This window comes from Cottoperca gobio, chromosome 16 (genome assembly GCF_900634415.1).
Source record: "Cottoperca gobio chromosome 16, fCotGob3.1, whole genome shotgun sequence".
Lineage (NCBI taxonomy): Eukaryota > Metazoa > Chordata > Actinopteri > Perciformes > Bovichtidae > Cottoperca > Cottoperca gobio.
The window spans coordinates 2776242-2795526 of NC_041370.1; the positions used below are offsets into that span (position 1 = coordinate 2776242).

At 42.0% G+C, this 19285-nt stretch overlaps 4 protein-coding genes across 5 annotated transcripts; 1 reads left to right on the forward strand and 3 right to left on the reverse strand.

Moving 5' to 3' along the window:
• Window positions 1–379: 379 nt before the first annotated feature.
• Window positions 380–1105, reverse strand: c1r (complement component 1, r subcomponent). The gene is made up of 2 exons (XM_029451089.1): window positions 995–1105; window positions 380–653 (listed from the first exon to the last, which is right to left on the reverse strand). Exons 1-2 carry the CDS (start codon window positions 1081–1083, stop codon window positions 380–382), a joined length of 363 nt encoding a protein of 120 aa, XP_029306949.1. The 5' UTR covers window positions 1084–1105.
• A 654-nt stretch (window positions 1106–1759) lies between these two features.
• On the reverse strand, window positions 1760–6289 carry c1s.2 (complement component 1, s subcomponent .2). Its single transcript, XM_029452277.1, is given in 13 exon segments — window positions 1760–2041; window positions 2043–2734; window positions 2818–2892; window positions 2981–3115; window positions 3205–3247; window positions 3249–3287; window positions 3368–3483; window positions 3573–3723; window positions 4261–4454; window positions 4664–4789; window positions 5435–5615; window positions 5707–5906; window positions 6144–6289. Coding segments are annotated over 12 exon segments (2013 nt in total). The 5' UTR covers window positions 5869–5906; window positions 6144–6289; the 3' UTR covers window positions 1760–1942.
• Window positions 6290–7347: 1058 nt separating this feature from the next.
• On the forward strand, window positions 7348–16663 carry LOC115021686 (tumor necrosis factor receptor superfamily member 5-like). Its single transcript, XM_029452282.1, has 9 exons — window positions 7348–7818; window positions 8014–8139; window positions 8994–9140; window positions 9245–9338; window positions 10396–10472; window positions 11531–11638; window positions 13064–13114; window positions 13445–13567; window positions 15327–16663. Exons 1-9 carry the CDS (start codon window positions 7743–7745, stop codon window positions 15506–15508), a joined length of 984 nt encoding a protein of 327 aa, XP_029308142.1. The 5' UTR covers window positions 7348–7742; the 3' UTR covers window positions 15509–16663.
• On the reverse strand, window positions 16443–19113 carry rbp5 (retinol binding protein 1a, cellular). 2 transcript variants are annotated; one of them, XM_029452284.1, is made up of 5 exons: window positions 18719–19111; window positions 18191–18375; window positions 17645–17746; window positions 16710–16764; window positions 16443–16550 (listed from the first exon to the last, which is right to left on the reverse strand). In XM_029452284.1, exons 1-4 carry the CDS (start codon window positions 18792–18794, stop codon window positions 16711–16713), a joined length of 417 nt encoding a protein of 138 aa, XP_029308144.1. In that variant the 5' UTR covers window positions 18795–19111; the 3' UTR covers window positions 16443–16550; window position 16710. The 2 variants fall into 2 exon arrangements, with proteins under 2 accessions (XP_029308144.1, XP_029308143.1); XM_029452283.1 differs by having other exon boundaries at window positions 16445–16764; window positions 18719–19113.
• Between the last annotated feature and the right edge of the window lie 172 nt (window positions 19114–19285).

Here is a 19285-nt window from a genome sequence, read left to right on the forward strand (position 1 = left end):
AGAGCTAAAAGTGACCAGAAGCACAACTGATTTGTCAAATGTGTATAACTTCATGAGGAAATAAAATGCCAATGTTGTGTTTACAACAAGTTACACTGCCTCCAAGTGGCATTTGAGTTTATCTAATGTGGTAACCTATTATTCTCGTGTATTTCAACAAAAAGAACACAAATTTGCATCCGTCACATCTGTTTTTTGGTAAAAGAGTGATTGAGGAGTTTTGCATCTGTTTTGTCCCCAAACTAAAAATGATTCCATTTTCTTTATGACACCAACAAATGGGAAATGAGCTATTCATCCCAAAAAGACTGACGATGATGATTGTGCTGCTGAGACTTGGAGGGGAACCCCATCCTGGAGTCTCACTTTAGTGTAAAACTCAAACACTACAACACTGGACTAGTTTGGGATTTGACATGTGTTGAAATGTGGCTCTGACTGTGAGGGAGTCGTAGTAGCAGCCTGCAGAAGATTCAATGTCCAGGTGCGTGAAGGTGAGTCGGATCTGGTAGCCCTCGGGCACACTGAGGTCCCACTGCTCCTGCAGGTTGGGGGGGTAAGGCTCGGGGTACTGGGGAGACTGCACCGCCCCGTGCATTAGAGGCTCTGGGTCGGGCAGCCGCCGGCACTCACACACTGACGCATACAGGAACCTGGACAGGAGCAGGGACACAGAGAGTTCTATCTGTTAATCAGTTTGTGATCATCTGAGCTGCTGGTCCAAAGTTGATGCAAACAGAAAAAGAGTAAACACAACCAACTGTTGCAACAGAATACTGCCGAGACTTTCAATACGACATACTGAAAGACAGGTTTACTCAGTCAATTTATAAAACATCTCATCTGGAATATCGGTTGTGCTGAAGATACCACACGATAAAAGAAGCAGCTCCTCAAGTGTTCACAGGGAACGTTGGCATCAAGCTAAACATTCATAATAACAACTGTTAAAGTTCAAACACACAAACAGGTTGAAGATTAAATCCAAACTTACAAGATGATGCAGGACGTCCACCCCATCGCTGGATGAAATGCTAGATCTGAGTGAACTGATGCAGTGCTGTAGGAGCTCATGTCTCGCATCCAAGTGAAGCATTAATGTCACAAAGTCTGCCGTTTGCAGCGTTTAGCAACTCTCCGTGTTAATGCCAGGAATAAGCCTTGTTTGTTTTGGCAAAATCAAATGAGCTCTTGACTTTGAATTGTAGAAAAACATGTCTCATCCCCCCATAAACCTCATTCTCTCACTAGAGGGGGCTAGTACACTATTTCACCATCAACAAGCACAGGAGCGCTTGCTTTTCGCTTAGAAGTAGACATGTTGGCGAAACATTAGGGAATCGAAACTTTGGTTGAAGCAGCCGATTGTTGAGAAGTCATTTGAGCACATTGTCATTTCTTTACCTACAAAGCTACATGGAGTTGACACCATGTCACTGTGGTTTATTACATAGACGCATAAAATATCATGAAGTCTGTGAACATTTCTCGTGTCTGTTGGTGTAACACGAGAAATGTAGTCCACATATCATATCAATTAAAATAACGTTTTATTGTTTTACATGCGAGAACACGTTTGTCTGATTAAATGCTTTATCAGTTAAAACACACAGAACTCAAAAGCCTTTGGACTTTCCGTGCCGTGTGACATGTAGAAATTAAAAAGTAATGAAGAAAGATGCTTGTGTGTGTATCTGATGGATAAAAGACAAACACGCAGTACATTATAAAGTTGGTTAAAAACACACATTCTCTGCAGTTGATTTGCAAATTCCTTTAATACAAAAGTGAAGTATGAAGTCCTAACGTGATCACAGCTTAATGTTGTTAATGTTGGTACATTGTTACAAGATTATAGTCTTTATTTTCAGAAACATTTGACCTTAGAGATCTGAGTTTGATTACGTTACTCTGGTTAGTAGAAGAGTTCTAAGATTAAGATCTAAGATTGTTCTATTGAATCTATCGTCTCCTTAATCCAGCCTAGATAATTCTCCACCTTGGTGTAATAACCCTTGTACTGCCTCTCTCGACAGGGGGGGTCCCCAGGACACGATGCCGGACAGATAATAAGGCTCATTGCCTTCAGACAACATGGGCGAAACAAACGGACCTCCGCTGTCTCTCCTGCAGCTGTCCTTTCCCTCCGCTCCCGCACAGAACATGTTGTCAGAGAAAATCATGCGTTTGTTAGATTTCGGTGTGTGAGGTGTATCTTCACACTGGGCTAGTGAGTAGACCCCAATGTGAGCGTATTTTAAGATGGCAGACAAGCCTCTCATTTCTGTTGCCCCCCAGCCCGACACTGTGCCTTGTTCATTTTCCACCATGCCCCTGTTGACCTCTGGCAGGCAAATGGGAAGAATGTTTGGGCCTAAATTCACCCTGGAGGATAATCTGATCAGAGCAATATCATTGTCGAAGTTGGTGGGTTCTACGGCGCCCTTGATGTAGTGGGGATGAATGATGATCCTCTCACTGTCCATGGCAACTGCATTAGACGACGTATGTGCTGTTCTTCCATCGACCAGCCCACCGTACAGGCGCAAAGAGCTTTCCTCTACGCCTTCCACCACGTGAGCTGCTGTCACAGCCCATCGGTCAGAGATCAGCGATGCTCCTCCTCTGGACGGCTCTTTGATCAAAAGATGCCACGGTATCTCCCCCATCTTCGCATCCTTACCTCCCAAAATTCTGCCTGCACTTGCGGAGTGTTTTTCAGGCTTCCCGCAAACTAAAATACACAAAAAGTCATCAATAGATTCGTATATGATGGCTACTATGAGAAAAATATACCAAATACATTTAAAGTCGTACCTTCGATGCATTTGGGCATCTGCATGTTGCCGCCACCTGATACCCATTCACCACTGGCACTGCACGTGTACGTGGCTGAAATATGGAAGAAAGCATATTAGTAAAACAATAAAACCAGAACACTTTAGTTCAGGAATGAATCAGAGTGGATGTGTACAATCACCATCTCCTTCCAGGGTGTAGTACTTTGAGCTGCAGGTGAACTGGATCTGGTCTTTGTACTGAGTGTATGGGTTCTCTGAGCCCACCAGCTGAACGATGCCCTTTTCTGGGATATCAGGAAGTCCACAATTCACCGCTACACGTGGACAAAACAAACACATAAACACAGTATGAAAAATAAACAAAAAGACACCTTTTCAAAGATAATCGGTTAATCAGACTCACGTTCACAGATGTATTTGGGCGTCCACTCGCCCGTGTTCTGGCAGGGTCGTCACATACTGTGAAGACAGAGTCTGGGTGCCTTGCTACTTTGCAAAAGGAAGATTTAATCAGCCTAATAGTAGCTTAAATACTTTAAATATATTAAAATGTTCTGTACACTCACAGTATTTGCAACATAACCAAGATCACAAGTGACGGTCACTGTTTCACCCCGACGATATTCTGCTTGAGGAGGAGTCACAGAGGAGTGGGAGGTAACCGCGGCCAGACACACTTTGTCTGTGGTTAACGTGTGAAAGGAACAATGATGAGTTGCCAACAAACGTCATAACAAATACTCTTCTCCAATTGTGCGGAGGCTGCAGTACCTGTGGTCCTGAAGTGGAGAGTGAAGCCTTTGTTGGTGCCATAGCCGTCAGAGGTGAAGCGCAGTTGGACGTGATGCGAGTGGGTGAGAAAGGGAGACGGGGGAGGCGTGCGGCCGCACAACGGCTCCAGAGTCCCGGAGAGAGTCTCAATCTGTAAAACAACACAGGTAGCGCCTCACAATGTGTCCTGACTTCCTGTCTTCTCTGTTCCCTGGTGAAACACGTGTGGTCAGAGTCCACAATAGTAGACACTCAAAGATGTGATCGCTTCCAAGGTTGCATCTACAAAATACTGACGTAAGGGACGGGGTACTTGTGCAAAAAAGTATTTTGTATTTTATAGTCGCAATTCATTTAGATCACTGTAAAGATATGTTTTCATTTTTGACATTAAAAGCATCTTTTACTGAAGATCAGCATCAAAAATAGAACATTCAATATACTTTGATTAAATCTTGAAAGACAATAAAACCTTTAAAGGGGAATAGATGTCTTTTAAACGACACTACATGGATACATGGATACAAAGGACAAAGATCCTCCAACATGTGGAACACAGAGAGACTGTAAAATGGTAAAACAAATGATGTGTAATAGTTTAAAATCCATTATTACAACACCTTTGTCTGAACTGTCTTTGTTCCCTGCTCTCTAAAGTTTGAGCAGACATTTAGAACTCAACACGTACCGTCAGTGAGTCAATGCATTGACCATCAGGGCTTTGCTCCACATCGAAGTCTTGGGAGAAGTGCAGCTCCAGCTGCAGGGTGGCCTCCACAGAGAGGGTGTACTGACAGTTGGCGTTCTCTGCATATGAAGTAGGCCAGGAGGGGCTGGATACGACCCCCGTGGTCAGCCCCGACAGATCCTCACCACAACTCACTGTGTGTAAGATCAGAGTGCATCATTACGATCAACAATCAAACGTATTACACAATCAGGCTCCCCCCCCCCCCCCCCACACACACACACACACAGACACCAGTTCACCCGCTTCTGCTTCTCCTATTTCCCCATTTTCACTTCATGTTTAACATTCCTTGATTTGTCTTCTGTACACTGTTGTCTGATAATCACGAGATTCTTCGTACCCGTGCAAGTGTGCTTGTCCCGGGCCAGTTGGTAACCATGGCGACAGGAGCAGTAGTACCCTCCGATGTAGTTGTGACAGAACTGGGTGCATCCGTTGTTCGGGTCGTCCGCACACTCGTCAAAGTCTGAGGGAGCAAATCAATTAGATGGGAACATATTATCACTAACCAGCCCACAAACTGAAATAAGACGAGCATGTTAGTTTATTATGGGATGTCTCGATCAGACAAGATTACATTTAACAAGCCTGTGATGGGGATGATTCACTTGATGCACATGTACTAACTCATAGTCTGAAATAGTCTATAACTTGGGGAAATATGTTTATTCACTTTCATGCAGAGAGTTGTGATGAGAAGATGGACACCACTCATGTCGTCCAGCTGATGTTTAGCCTAGCTTAGCATAGTTTAGCTTAGCATAGTTTAGCATAAAGACTGGAAACACAGGGGAAACCACTAGCCTGGCTCTGTAAACTGTAAAGCCTTACTGCTAAACTCTTTAGAAACATTACCTTTCATTTAGTCTATTTTAATAATTATGTTTTTGGATTTATTTACCTATTTATAGTGCCTTACCAAGAACACCAAGATGCTGAAACTGATTCATTGTTTTAAATTATGACATGAAAAATATCTAAAAATGCAGAGCTATAAACTGCAACCATTGTGAATTGTTATCTAAAAATAAGAGAAACAATGATTACAATAAGTATTACATGCACGTACAAACTGAGCTCTCCTGGGGAATGTGGGAATATAAAAACTCACCTTGATCGGTATAGAAGCCTCTGAAGCCGGTGTGCCTCTTGGTGTTTGAGTAGTCGGACTGGAACGTGAGCGAGAGGCAGCCACCCGGGGAGGACAGGAGCAGGGGGTTTACTGACGACTGGAGCTCCTCAAATCCCTTTTTGCCACACAAGACTAAGATTAAGTTTCCATTTGAAAAGACCTGGAAAAGAATAATGTTGTTATTAGTACTGACATCAGTTAGTAACCTTGACTTTATAAAAGCGCGACCATTGTGTATCTTGACCCCTGACCTTCACTGCATCGTTGTCACAATGTTGGCTGTCCTCCAGGTCCAGGTGCATGAGCTGGATGGACAGGGTGTGACCTTTGGCGGCACACCTGCTCCAGTTTAAACTGGCATGGGGCAAGTATCCAGTGGGATACCCTGGAGACTTCACCCATCCCAGCAGCATCGAGTAGGCCGGGCAGGGAGAGCAGGAGAAGCAGGAGACTGAGGGAACGTATGAAGGAGGAGGTGGACCCGCGATGTTAGGAAAGAAAACATTACTTGATGCGACAAAATCCAGCTACGCACCAAAAAGACTCAGAGCCAGAGACGGTGATAAATCACAGAAATACTGAATCACAATGCAACAACCAAATCCATGAACATCCCTCCACCTTACAAACTCTCTGCAAATCATTACTGTGAATTAATCCGCTTCATTGTTGTAAAATGCAAACCCACCTTAATCTGAACATTGTGATCCGATCAAATCTCCTCACAAATAAACTCACTCAACATCTCTCCTTCCCCTTTTGTTCATAATTTACTTTCCATCTCTCGCCCTTCCTTTCTTTCTCACTCATATTTAGCTAACGCAGGCATTTTATAAATCTATTTGTAGATTGTTTTTGGCATGTTTGCACTAATGAGGGAAGGACTGCTGGTAAGTGGGATGGCAGGAAGGCAGATACAAAACTGTTACTACAAAATCTACTAAATCTACTAAATCTCTTTGCAGTTTTAGCTCAACAACATCCCTCTGCCAATGGGACAAAGGTTCATTGGAAACAATGGAGATGGACTGAAAGGAAATGGTGTAGTGGAGACAGGAAATGTCTCATTGTGCTGCTTTTCTCTGTGCAGTTAGAGTGCGACACAGCTTACTTAGCAGGGAGAGGGCTAGGACAGGAAGGAAATGAGGAGAGGCAGAGAGAGAGACACAGAGACAGAGAGAGAGGAAGAGAGAGAGGAAGAGAGAGAGAGAGAGAGAGAGAGAGAGACAGAGAGAGAGACGGACAGTGAGACGGACAGTGAGACACAGAGAGAGAGAGAGAGACACAGAGACAGAGACAGAGAGAGAGGAAGAGAGAGAGGAAGAGAGAGAGGAAGAGAGAGACAGAGAGAGAGAGAGAGAGAGAGAGAGAGAGACAGAGAGAGAGAGACGGACAGTGAGACACAGAGACACAGAGAGAGAGAGAGAGAGAGAGAGAGAGAGAGAGAGAGAGAGCGAGAGAGAGAGACAGAGAAAGAGAGAGACAGAGAGAGAGAGAGAGAGACAGAGAGAGACAGAGAGAGAGAGAGAGAGAGAGACAGAGAAAGAGAGAGACAGAGAGAGAGAGACAGAGAGAGAGAGAGAAAGAGAGAGACAGAGACAGAGACAGAGAGAGAGAGAGAAACAGAGAGAGAGACAGAGAAAGACAGAGAGAGAGAGAGAGAGAGAGAGAGAGAGAGAGAGAGAGAGAGAGAGAGACAGAGAAAGACAGAGAAAGAGAGAGAGAGAGACAGAGAAAGAGAGAGAGAGACAGAGACAGAGAGAGAGAGAGAAAGAGAAAGAGAGAGACAGAGAGACAGACAGAGAGAGAAAGAGAAAGAGAGAGACAGAGAGAGACAGAGAGAGAGAGAGAGAGAGAGAGAGAGAGAGAGAGAGAGACAGAGAGACAGAGAGAGAGACAGAGAGAGAGACAGAGAGACAGAGAGAGAGAGACAGAGAGAGAGACAGAGAGAGAGGAAAACAGCAGATTAGGGTCACTGGGGTTTTCCCACTGTGTAGGATTAGAAAAGACATGAGAAGTAGGTAACGCAGATTGAGAAGGGGAAACATATCCGTAGTGACACACAGCACACAGTTCAGAGAGAGAGAGAGAGAGAGAGAGAGAGAGAGAGAGAGAGAGAGAGAGAGAGAGAGAGAGAGAGAGAGAGAGATGCTCTTTGAGCTGAGATGCATTAACAAGCTGTCATTTCAAAGGTTAGGAGCCGTTCTAGAGGAAGACTGTCGTCGTTGTCGTCTTAAGTTTAGATATTTCACACACAGGTGGAGGACTGTTATTGGATGAGCAACAAATGGATAATTTAACTTGCCCAAATCTGGATAAATACAGCAAGAAAGATGGGACATGCTGTGATCGCTGTGCTGCAGGTCAGTCAACGTCTGAACGTTTCAGTCACTAATATTTCTTACTCTTGGGATGACAAACCTCCTTATAGAAATGTACAAACTACAACACAGTATGTGCTGTGTGACTGCTGTGTGTAAAGCCTTCCTCACAAACTGTATTTGCATTCCAGCCTGAGATCTGTTTCTGTATGTCTCCGTTTTCTCAACTCTTATCAGGACAATACATGCAAACTGAGTGTGACGGCACAAAGACGACCAAGTGTGCCGAATGTGGACGTGGGTTCTACACAGCCGCGAAGAATCACTTGAGTAGATGTCCAAAATGCAAAGACTGCAGCTTTAGTAAGTCTAACACACATACTGTATATGCACACACACACAGTTCCTTCCTCTTCCTCCTCTGCGGTCTTTTATAGAGTATATATATACGCTTTGTAATCGTCTCTTCATGTCAACACTTCACTGACCTCAGTGGGATCAATCGTTACATCCTGCTGCGGAGCTCAACCGTGTTCACACCTGGAGTCTTTGATTTGCAGATGTTACACCCGTGTGAACTTAATATCTTGAGTCTATTAAACTCAAGTTCAGTGAACTTTAATTATTTATCTATTTTAAGTACTGAGAAGAATTTGAACTAATTATACAAGTTTAATCCTGATAACTCATATCTCTAAGGGTAACGTTTTCAAGTTGAATTAGCTTAAAATGTTTCCCAGTGTGGGAAGAAAAGGGCAAACAGTTTGAATGGTGTTAACGTCGTCATATACGGTTGACAATATTTCTGTCTGGAGAGTCAAACAACGTCAAAGAGACACAAAACGACCACACGGACGCCGGCAAAGATGCAAAATAACAACAAAGAGACACAAGAGGTTATCTTTTGTCTTGCTATAATCATTTTGGATCTCTTTGCAAGTCGTCTTTTTGGTATTTTCGTCTCTTTTAATGACAACAAACGACGAAGCTGCACGTCTCTCTCAGTCGGTCTCCTGTGTAAGAGGACTTTTACACGTCTGTGGTCTCATAATCTGCTCGTACTTGTTCCTTAGATTCTTGGTTGACATGGACCAAATGTTTATTTACACACACGAAGAAAATCAGAAGTATGTTGAAATAATATAGAGAAGAGACCTCTGCAACAGGTCTGCAACATGGATCCCTCCTGTAACAGACTGTATCTCTCGTTCTTTCAGATAACAACCAGAGGAAAGTCAAGGACTGCACAGCTCAGAAGGACACAGTGTGCGAGTGTGTGGCTGGTTTCTACTGCAGAAATGATCAATGTGAGCACTGCCAGCAAGTCACCCACTGCCCTCTGGGTAAAGGGGTCAACGTTCAAGGTAAGCTTCCAGAGTAGAACGCACCATAAATCATCACGTACTCCAGCAAGCATCAATATAGAGTAGACAGTACAAACTGAAAAGGCATTTGTTTCTTTTCGCAGCCACTCGCACGACCGACACAATCTGTGCTCCGTGTGAAGACGGGACCTACAGCAACGTAACAGATTTCCAGTCACCGTGTCGAACACACACCAGGTCAGACCGCGTCTGCAGTGACTGTTGCTAAAGCTGAAGGAGGATGTTGATGTCTGTACTGTGCATCATACATGAGTGAACCAACGAGACGAAGCAGAATTTACGTTTTTTGTTTCGGTTTACATCATATTCTGTACTATAAGTGACGTGTGTGTGTGTGTGTGTGTGTGTGTGTGTGTGTGTGTGTGTGTGTGTGTGTGTGTGTGTGTTAAAAAGCTACAGAACGGAGAAATGTATCTCGTCACAGCAAAAGAACATATGAAGTAAAAAGGCCGTACACTATAATTAAATAGAGTAATAATATAAGTACCAAGTGGTTGATATAAATAAAGTGAGTATTGCACATGGCAGTGATAACTGCACAGCAGTGGTGCAACAGTGTGTTGTTGGTGTGGGGGTCTACCTCTCTATCTCTCCATGTTTGTATGTTCCGCTCTGCAGAGAGCTGCTTGTTGGGCCGAACTCCACCGAAGAGCGTTAACTTTATCCAAACACTCGTCCTCTAGCTCGTGCAGTTCGGCATGTTTCATGATGTAATGACGCTCGAGATTATTTTTCATCACCGCAAGTACGTCCACACAAACTAGTTTTTTTTCTAGTGGATTTTTTTTGCGTGCATTTATGAATTACGTCGAGGGCCGGATCAAATGGTCTCGCGTCCCGTATACGGCCCGGAGGCCGGAGGTTCCCCACCCCTGTACTAAATAGTACTATGGGTTTTGGAACGCACACTACATTTCATCCACACTGTAGGAACTGTTTCTTGAGCCTGAAACTTTTATACGTCAGTCAGGAGGTTGTACTGGGACGAACAGAAAACATTCCCTGTGATGCCCCTCCAAAATAAAAGGCCTCCATATCCTCTCCATGGACTTCCTCCATGTCATGTGATTTTTATATTGAATTTTATTTAAAAAGAATGTTTTTATAAAGTCCCCGAGATTAACTTCCCTTGAAAGATTTGTGTAATTCTACCAGACATGTCCCGACCCTTTGCTGCAGATACTCTACACAGTATGTGGGTATTTATTTCTTTGTGTTCGTATATTGTTTTCAGATGTGGCGACTTCGGAAAGGTGTTGAAAACTCCAGGAACGGAAACAACTGATGCCATCTGTGGCACCTCCAAATTTCGTAAGTCTGCGTTTCTGCCTTTACTCTGTCGGTACAAATATGTCTCATCTCTTCGGATAAAAAAAAACTAAAACATTTTTGCTCTAAATGGAAAAAATCAAAAAGATTTTGCTATGTATGCACTACTCCTGCGTGTTTCTGTTAACCTTCAGTGACTAAATGTCATATGACCAAGTCATTGAGAGGAAGTAGTACAGAATCATTCCTCAGGAACTGAGTAACGTAAAACACATGTTGTAGGAAGTATGTCTCCGACAGTTCTGTCATTGTGACTTCCTTTAGAGAATAAAAAGCAATAAGAGACTATTGAGCTTCGTAGTGACTCTCAGCTCCTTGTTCCCGGCCGCAGCTTTACTGTTTTGTTTCACGCTCACGGATATCAAATATCATGATATTAGATCTTCTCGATATGGCCTGGCCCTGAACGCATCACAAACAATATAATGTACAGATCTAATTTAAAGTACAACAGATCTAACACTTTTTATTTAAACCTGGAAACAAAACGTTTTCATAACATAAAAAGTATAAAAAGTATAAATCTGTTCCAACCCCAGGTGCTGACACTCATCTATTTAGTATTGATAAGTAGGATGTAAAGCATGAATAGTTCAGAACACACTGTAATGTAGTCGTTAGCAGATATAGGGACATTTATAAGTCTTTATTAATGTCAGTTTTGGACTATAAGTGGTGTATAAATAGTCAATAAATGCATTACAACATAGTGTTATCAAGCATGTATTAGTAGTTTATACATTATTTATAGATGCTTCATAAGAGTTCATTTCTGGCAAATACATTAATAGACACTTAAAAATGTATGTAACAAACAAATCTCACCTTACAAATACATTAAAGTGTAGTTATAAACCACTTAAGTGTTTACACACTACTTAGAAATGTTAAAGAAAGTGTTACTAATAGATGTGACTTATATATTTACATCATTTATATAGTCATTTTATCCGTTACCATACACTTTTCCAGATGTTACTTGTGTAATCAGGAGAATGAAATGTAAATATAACATATAATCCCTTCTCTTTGCTCCTCAGACTGTGCCTGGATATTACCTGCAGGCCTGTGGTCAGGGCTCGTGTTGACTGCGCTCGTCCTGTTTGGTATTATGTACTGGAGGGCCAAACGAAAGTCATACAAAGCAGGTGTGTACTGTACACCGCGTCACATGTGTTTCATCATTGTTTTTCACACACTTTTGTTCTCATTTTACTAAGAAGGTCTTCCCGAAGACGCAACAAAGTGGCGTGCAGACATGCCCACACACTGTCAGTAATAATGTGTGATGCCACAATTTGCTTTCAAGTGTAGCGTTAAGCTCATTGCGTATCTCTTAAACACATCCGTTCCCACGGTTTCCTTTAAAATCTAATTGATTTAATGTTTATCTGAGTATACGTACCCGATTAACTTATAATGCGTAGAAGTGTGGTCTAATTTAAAGTGTCACAAAAGCAGAATAGTAATGAGTAACCCAGAAAGGTTAGATAAGGAGCTGCGTAACAAGCTCAGTGAGAATGACAAACTGAGAGGGGAAACCACATCCTGTGCATATTCAGCCTGACACAGTCATTTGGTTTAATGTGACGCACACTTCACAGGCAGCTAACTCATACCGAAAACAGCTCCTACGCAACCGGCGTCACATAACTTGATTATTTTGACTGAAGCTGTGTTGTTTTTCATTGACATTTACTGTATTTCCAGTGAAGCGATGTGTCAATACTGGAATTTACAGATGAAATAAAATGTAATACGAGTCTGGGCTTAACTACGACTTTGAAAGTCCAGTATGAAAGTTACACGAAGTGATGGGGGAACTTGAAACCTCCATTTCACATAAACTGAGAATGGGCTTTTCAGTGGTAGCAGGAGAAACCATATATATATATATATATATATATATATATATATATATATATATATATATATATATATATATATATATATATATATATATATATATATATATATATATATATATATATTATATATTATATGCATGTATGTATGTATGTATGTATGTATGTATGTATGTATGTATGTATGTATGTATATATATATATATATATATATATATATATCAATAAAATAAAATAAATATATATATAAATAAATAAAAGGAGTTGTTTACAAAGCAAATTAACATTGACTACAAATGATTTCTTAATTTCAAATGCTCTCTTTTTTTAATCTATTCTTTGTTTTTATTGTGGATTTTTCTGCTCATTTTGTGTCATTTATTTTTGTTGGATTGTATCTGTATTCTGTTTGCCGAGTTTCTTTTTATTTGGAGATATGTTGTTCCCTTGACCACAACAAAACAAAAATAGTGAATAAGTTATCCCTCACTCTTCTGGTGCCCAGACTCCATTAGGGGGCACCAGGTAAAATCCAACATTGATACAAAGAGTATATACAAATATATATATATACACTGAGCATGTCAACAGCAGGAAAGTGAATTATGCTGCATAAACAAGTTTATACTGAAGGTTGATCATTTTTTCCACCGTAAAGACTCGTCATTGTAACTGCTGTGAGTTCAATCTGACTTCTTTGTTTCACAGTGAAAAAGGAAACTACAAAGTTTTTAAAACTGCCTTTCAAGTCTACAGAAGGTGAGTGTGTCATACTTAAAATACACACATGAGAGAAGAGTATAACTTTAATATTGAGTCACACTGAGCTGTGGTACATTTGAATGTTACAGGTTTGTTAATGTCTTAATGTGAAGAAGTATGAAGAGCCTTTCCAAGAAACAGTTGTTTAGAGTATCAGATTGTGAAAGAGTATAGTGCCCCCTAATGGCCAATCAGTATACTTTTGCTTGAATACATATTCCAAATTAGATAAACTATACATCCTGATTATAGGAGATATTCCTTGTGGCATTGATACTGAATAATCTTGTTGTTTACCCTATGTGTGGTATGTTTCCTGTGGCACAGCCGGCTCCAGTGTGTCCATCACTATGGCTCCAGCACTGTTCACTCAGCTGGAGCTGCCTTTACCGCTCACAGAGCTCAACGGTCACTGCCAAGAGAGCTGCGAGTTACCACTTTATAACCCAGGTGAGACATCCTTCATGCATTGCATTTACAGGATGACAGTGGAAAGATGGCAGGAAATGAGAATGAGATGAAATGCAACCAAAAAAAAGTCTAAAAACCAGGGACATGTGTGGTTCATGGTTCCTTCCTTTACGCCTGAACCCCCGGATGAACAACTACTTTAGACAGACCCAAAACCAGAATATAATTAACATGTTTCACATTTCACACACAGTTTAACACAGGTGATAATCAGACTGAGCACATACCTGTTTTCCTCAATCTGCTGTCATACTGCTCAATCCGTCTGTGCCGTTAGCTATGTTTGCCCTAACTTCACCTTGGTGCCCTCCTGCGTTCATGTTTGGTAATCCTCTGAAAAAGATGCTCCAGATCCTGAAAGTCTGTTGTTGACCAGAAACATCTCCTCCGACTAACACACATGGAGAAAAAACATCTTCTCTGACAAGCTAGCAGTTAGCAGTTAGCCGTTAGCCGTTAGCCGTGTTTTCTAACGCCACTTCACGTTAAATCTGCTTGTTTTAACAGATGTGCAGTTTATAACAGTTTCCCGCGGCACCGAGGTGTTTAATCTCAAACTATTCTTCAAAAGGAAAACTTTTAAACGTGTCCTGTAGAAGATAAATAATCCACAGCGTTCATGGTGACAGAAGCTACTAGCTTCTTTAAAACAGTTACTAGGACAACGCTTGGCAAATGGTTGCGATGGTAACAAGTAATTAGCTGTGAGCATGCGCAGTGGTGTTTTCCTACACTTGAGGCACTTATTGACATTGTGGGCTATCTCCACATAGCTGCCTCTCGAGCCAAGCTCATTTAAAACACGATTCTGTATATTATATCAGCCACTGACCTTCACTTGTGTAATAATGATAAATAGCAGGAGCAACCCGAGGATTGTATGTCATGCATTGATCCAGAAATATATGAATTAGTGAATTACTCAGTACCACTAAAACCAAACATATTTCTTCTGCCAGCAGGTGGGGGTTTATCCCACTTCCCTAAATGACCTGCCACCATTGTACACATGAATGTACATTTAAGAGGGAAACACTCCTACACATCACTTATGTGTGGAAGATTGTCGTTGCTACCATTTCGCATAGATTTTGAGAAGTAATAAGATGAAGATGTACAGATGGGTGAGCAATTAGAGACAAAACCTGAATACAAATGCAGAAACATAACAATGTAGAGGATTGGGAGAAGTATGAAAATAGTTTAGATCACTTGTTAGACAGTGCTCTACAACCCCTGATGTTAGGTAACATATTTTATGAATAGTTCATATTATATTCAATGCATAACAATAAACAGTGCAGGACAATTGATCAAATGTATAACTAACCCAAATAGTGAAGGCAATAACTGCGGGAAGTTTGTGTAAAATTAGCCATTTAGATTAACTTTGAGCAGATTATTACATTAGAGATCAGTTTTCCTGTTATGTTTAGGAACTTTTAATACAATTTTCTGTCTGTATTGTATTTTTACGTTTTATTCAAACAATGATTCATACAGAACAGGTTTCTTTTTTGATAAAGTCAGTATTTTCTTCTTTCTAATGCTCCCTATGCTCCAGGCTCTAACCATCTGTTAGAGTGAAACATCTACCCCCTTACCTAACATTAGTATATATTGATTTCCCATGATCATAAATGCTTCCAGCCTCATTAAGATGGACATAAATCCCGTTTGATGTAATATTTCTTTATAGGATGATCTCACTGAACATTGATTTTTTCCCCCTCCTCAGATGATAATGTGGTCAGTTGCGGCACACAGGACAGTGTGGACAGCAGCCTTACTATAACTCCACTAAAGGCTTCTGTTTCATTCGCCGAATCCACCCACACCAATGGAAGTGCCGGATTCTGCACCGGCAAGTTCCTCAGGACCTGCTCAGAGCCCCAGGAGGACGAGTGGTGTGGGACCTGAGCAAGTAAATGTGGTTATAACAGAATGAGAGCTGCAACTAGTTTTCAAACTCCAAACTGGAGCTATTTATACCAAAAGAACGAAAGAGTAGCGTTGAGGATTTGCTGCCCCCTGCAGGAGGATTGCAGCTCCAGTGATGTAATATTTATGTGACGCATGTACATTGAAGCCAACAGAGTATTTTTTTAAACACTGCTGCAGCTTTGTACTTGAGTCGGTCGTTGATGTGATTTAGTAAAGGCAGCAGGTTCAGTGGTGTCTCTGTTAAAGTTTAAAGTCTGGGAATATTTTTCTTACTCAAGTCAAATCCCATGAAAAGGCCAAAACCAACAATGACTGTATCCTTCCAACAAGTATGGCTGTGCAGTGAAAACAGCTCGTTCCTCCGGGTCTGGAGCTCCATTAATGTCCCAAAACACATCCGTGTGTTGAACTGGACAACATGGAGCTTCACCATCATGGTAAACATGGGTACTGTAGTTTATTCTGTTGCTGTAAATATATTATATTAATCCGCAGCAGAAAATAGACCCCAACAACATTTACTCCTGTTTGACTAACTTGTTAAAATCTACAGGGTCCAGCTGTTTCAGAAGATTACTGAGGCTTTATTTTTATAAATGTTGGTTTTTAAAACTTAAGAACAAATGTGCCGAGAGCCACAGGGAGCAGAGGAGTAAGACACTGAGTGACGGACTTACCCGTCGTTGCTCTTTTTGTTAACTTCAATAAGAAAAATATAAAAGAGTTCCCGGCTTAATCTTTAATGCAAACAATGACTTGTTCTAATTTGAAAGGATAATCTTATTTTAAAGTACATTGTAATGCACCCCTATTTATAAAAACTGTATGAAACGTTAAGATGTGCAGCAGCAGTACTACGCACACACACACACACACGCACACACACACAGAATGCAGCAGTGACGCCCGACAGATGTATGATTTGTTTATAACATTGTGAAGATATAGTGCAATATGAGGAAGTATGTGGGGAACGTTTACAAGTCCTTCTGCTCCGCTGCTGTCTTCTCAGTGAGTTCTACCAGACGGAGACAATTTGGACATACAAATCAGTGTTTTCACAGATATTGAGTCTTATTGTGATATTTCAAACATGATGTTGATTATAATAAAAAGAAACTACAAAGAGGATTCAAATCTTTAACTATATTCTATTAAGAATACACTCTGCCGTTACTTCACTCCGCCTTCTTGAACACTTGCTTGGCAACGATGCCTTGAACTCTCATCTCCTGCAGAGAGGAAAGAGACCATGGGGGGGAGGGGGAGGGAGAGAGGGGGAGGGGAAGGTGTTAAAATGAGGAGTGAGAATCGATAAGACAGTTTGGAACATCAAAGGAAAGTTAATTGAGAGATACACAAACCTGGCATTGTATCCAAAATCCCCCCCTCCCTCATCCTTTGACCTCGTAATCTGTCTCCCACTCTTCCACCGTCTACTTATCTCCCCCGTTCAGCCCACTCCCCCCTTCCTCCCCCATCTCCAGCTCCCCCTCACTCACTCTTCATTATTCTCTCGCCGCTCCCTTCTCCTGCAGTCCACTTTCAAATCCGCCATTTCAGAGCCTGATCCTCGCTGGCATTTCTTTCTCACGTCTCTCCTGAACACACGTCTTTGTCTTAACTGGAACAGCGTTCGGCCCCCTCCCGATCCTGAAGAGCTTTCACTGAACAATGCTGATTGTGTAAAACCGTGTTCAGCACTGACAGATTATCTTCACGCTTAAACTCTTTTACAACCCAAATGAGAAGAACCACTGCTCTCGCTCGGTCTGGAGTTATCGTAGCACTTTTATTAAGACGTGCTTTCAAGAGGCTTCTGCGTCTTTTGTGCGGGCCTTCCTTTTGTAGGGTCCTACTCGCCCCCCCCCTCAGGCACGCACAAAGCTTAACAAACCTTTAAATAAAGAACTTCTTCCCACAGAAACCGTGTCGTGCAACGTAATAAGGAAACGTCCAAACCCTGTCTCATTTGCATGTTCTTCCTCATGTACTATATCAACTCTAGCATCTTTTCGCTTCAGTGTTTTCTTATTTTCCTTGTCCCACCCCCCCTCTCCCTCTGCTTTGACCCCCTCCTCCCTTCCTTTCACTGCATCCATACATTCTTACCAAATGCAGCTTGTCCCCCTCCAGCCAGTGTGTCCAGCCTCGTCCTTCTTTCTCGCCTTGCTGTACACAAATCAGGTTGTCTCCGTCCCAGTTCACTGTGGTCTGCATGAGCACAGAGAAGCTGCGTTACAAGCGACTCCGACGTAAAGCAGCTCGCACGAGGCCCGTTCAAAACTTCTTCTTTGGTCACTAACATTTTGCTGCCAATTCTGAATTTCTGAATGAATTTTGGAGCCGAAGAGTGTTTGTTTAATTCACTGCTTTCTCACACACACACACACACACACACACACACACACACACACACACACACACACACACACACACACACACACACACACACACGGCTTTGAAGCAGATTGAAGCAGCAGGGGTCGTTACAACACAAAAACACAGCAGCAGGTCGGTCGACTTTCCTGCACACATTGCCAAATGAAAAGAACACACAAAGCAAACTTGCATAACGAGTTATGATTTGTATCATATCAGCACGCCAGTAACGTGTGTCCTGACACGTTGTTTTGAAAAACAACAACAACAACACACCTGGCAGGTTCGACCGTCCACCGGTCCCAAGTCTTCAGTGAACTCTTCTCCGATATTGAAAACCATGTTGAAGTTCTTCAAGGTGGTGAGGGTGCGGATCCTCATGGCTCCTGTGGCCGGGTCATGGCTGATTTCTTTGGAGGGGCTCAACAGACACACAATCTTCCTCAGGGCGAAATTTATATCTGGGAGAAGATGATTAATAACAGGATTGATACTTTAATGTTGCTTTATTAAGAGGGGAGCTTTGTCTCCTCACACACAGTGTAGAGTGGATGCACCCCTCGGAGTGTGTGTGTGTGTGTGTGGGGGGGTCATAGAAAGGACACGGTGTTGATTTCATTTCTGCAAATGAAGATGATTCACATCATGATATTTCAGATTAAAAATGTATCCTCAAAGCAACAACACATGTATTTCTAACATAAAAGGGCAACAACAGGCTGAACGTGGATGTTATGGAGGAGCTTTAATAAATAACATTAATTAGTTTTAAGGGTTACATCTAATGCGACTGAAGAGTCTTACCTAAAGCTCCGAGGTATGCGTCCATATTAGTCTGCTCCACCATATTAAACGTTCCGGAGTAATTAGGTTTAGACATTTTGTTCCTTTCCGAACTCTCCAGACGAGTTGAAATCTTGTTGCTTTTTCTTTTGCTCCCCTCGAGTGAAGTCTTGATTCCGGTGCAGATCTGCAGCTGGTCTGATATCAGTTTCACTTACGCAACGTTTGTGCACAATGCTGTGGGTTCTTCACGCGTAAAACGAGACAGTTTGCACGTTGTTTGTGTCCTGCCTGCTGCTCCACGGTGAACGTCCTGTCGAGCGCAGACTCACTCTGGATTTATGAAATCGTTTCCAGTAAACTGTGAGTCACAGAGTTTTTCAGAGGGGAGGTTCATCCATCTCTCCTAATGCGTTTTACTCACAGGGATCACTTTCAGAGGCGGTGCTTCGGATCCCTAAAACAAGTGTGGGTGGGGTGAAGATGAGCTGAGCATGTTACAGGCCTGTGTGTTGTTACACTTGGAGCTGTGCACAGTACCCGGAAGAACTTAGAGCTTTTACTTAATACAAGTAGCACAGTGTTTAA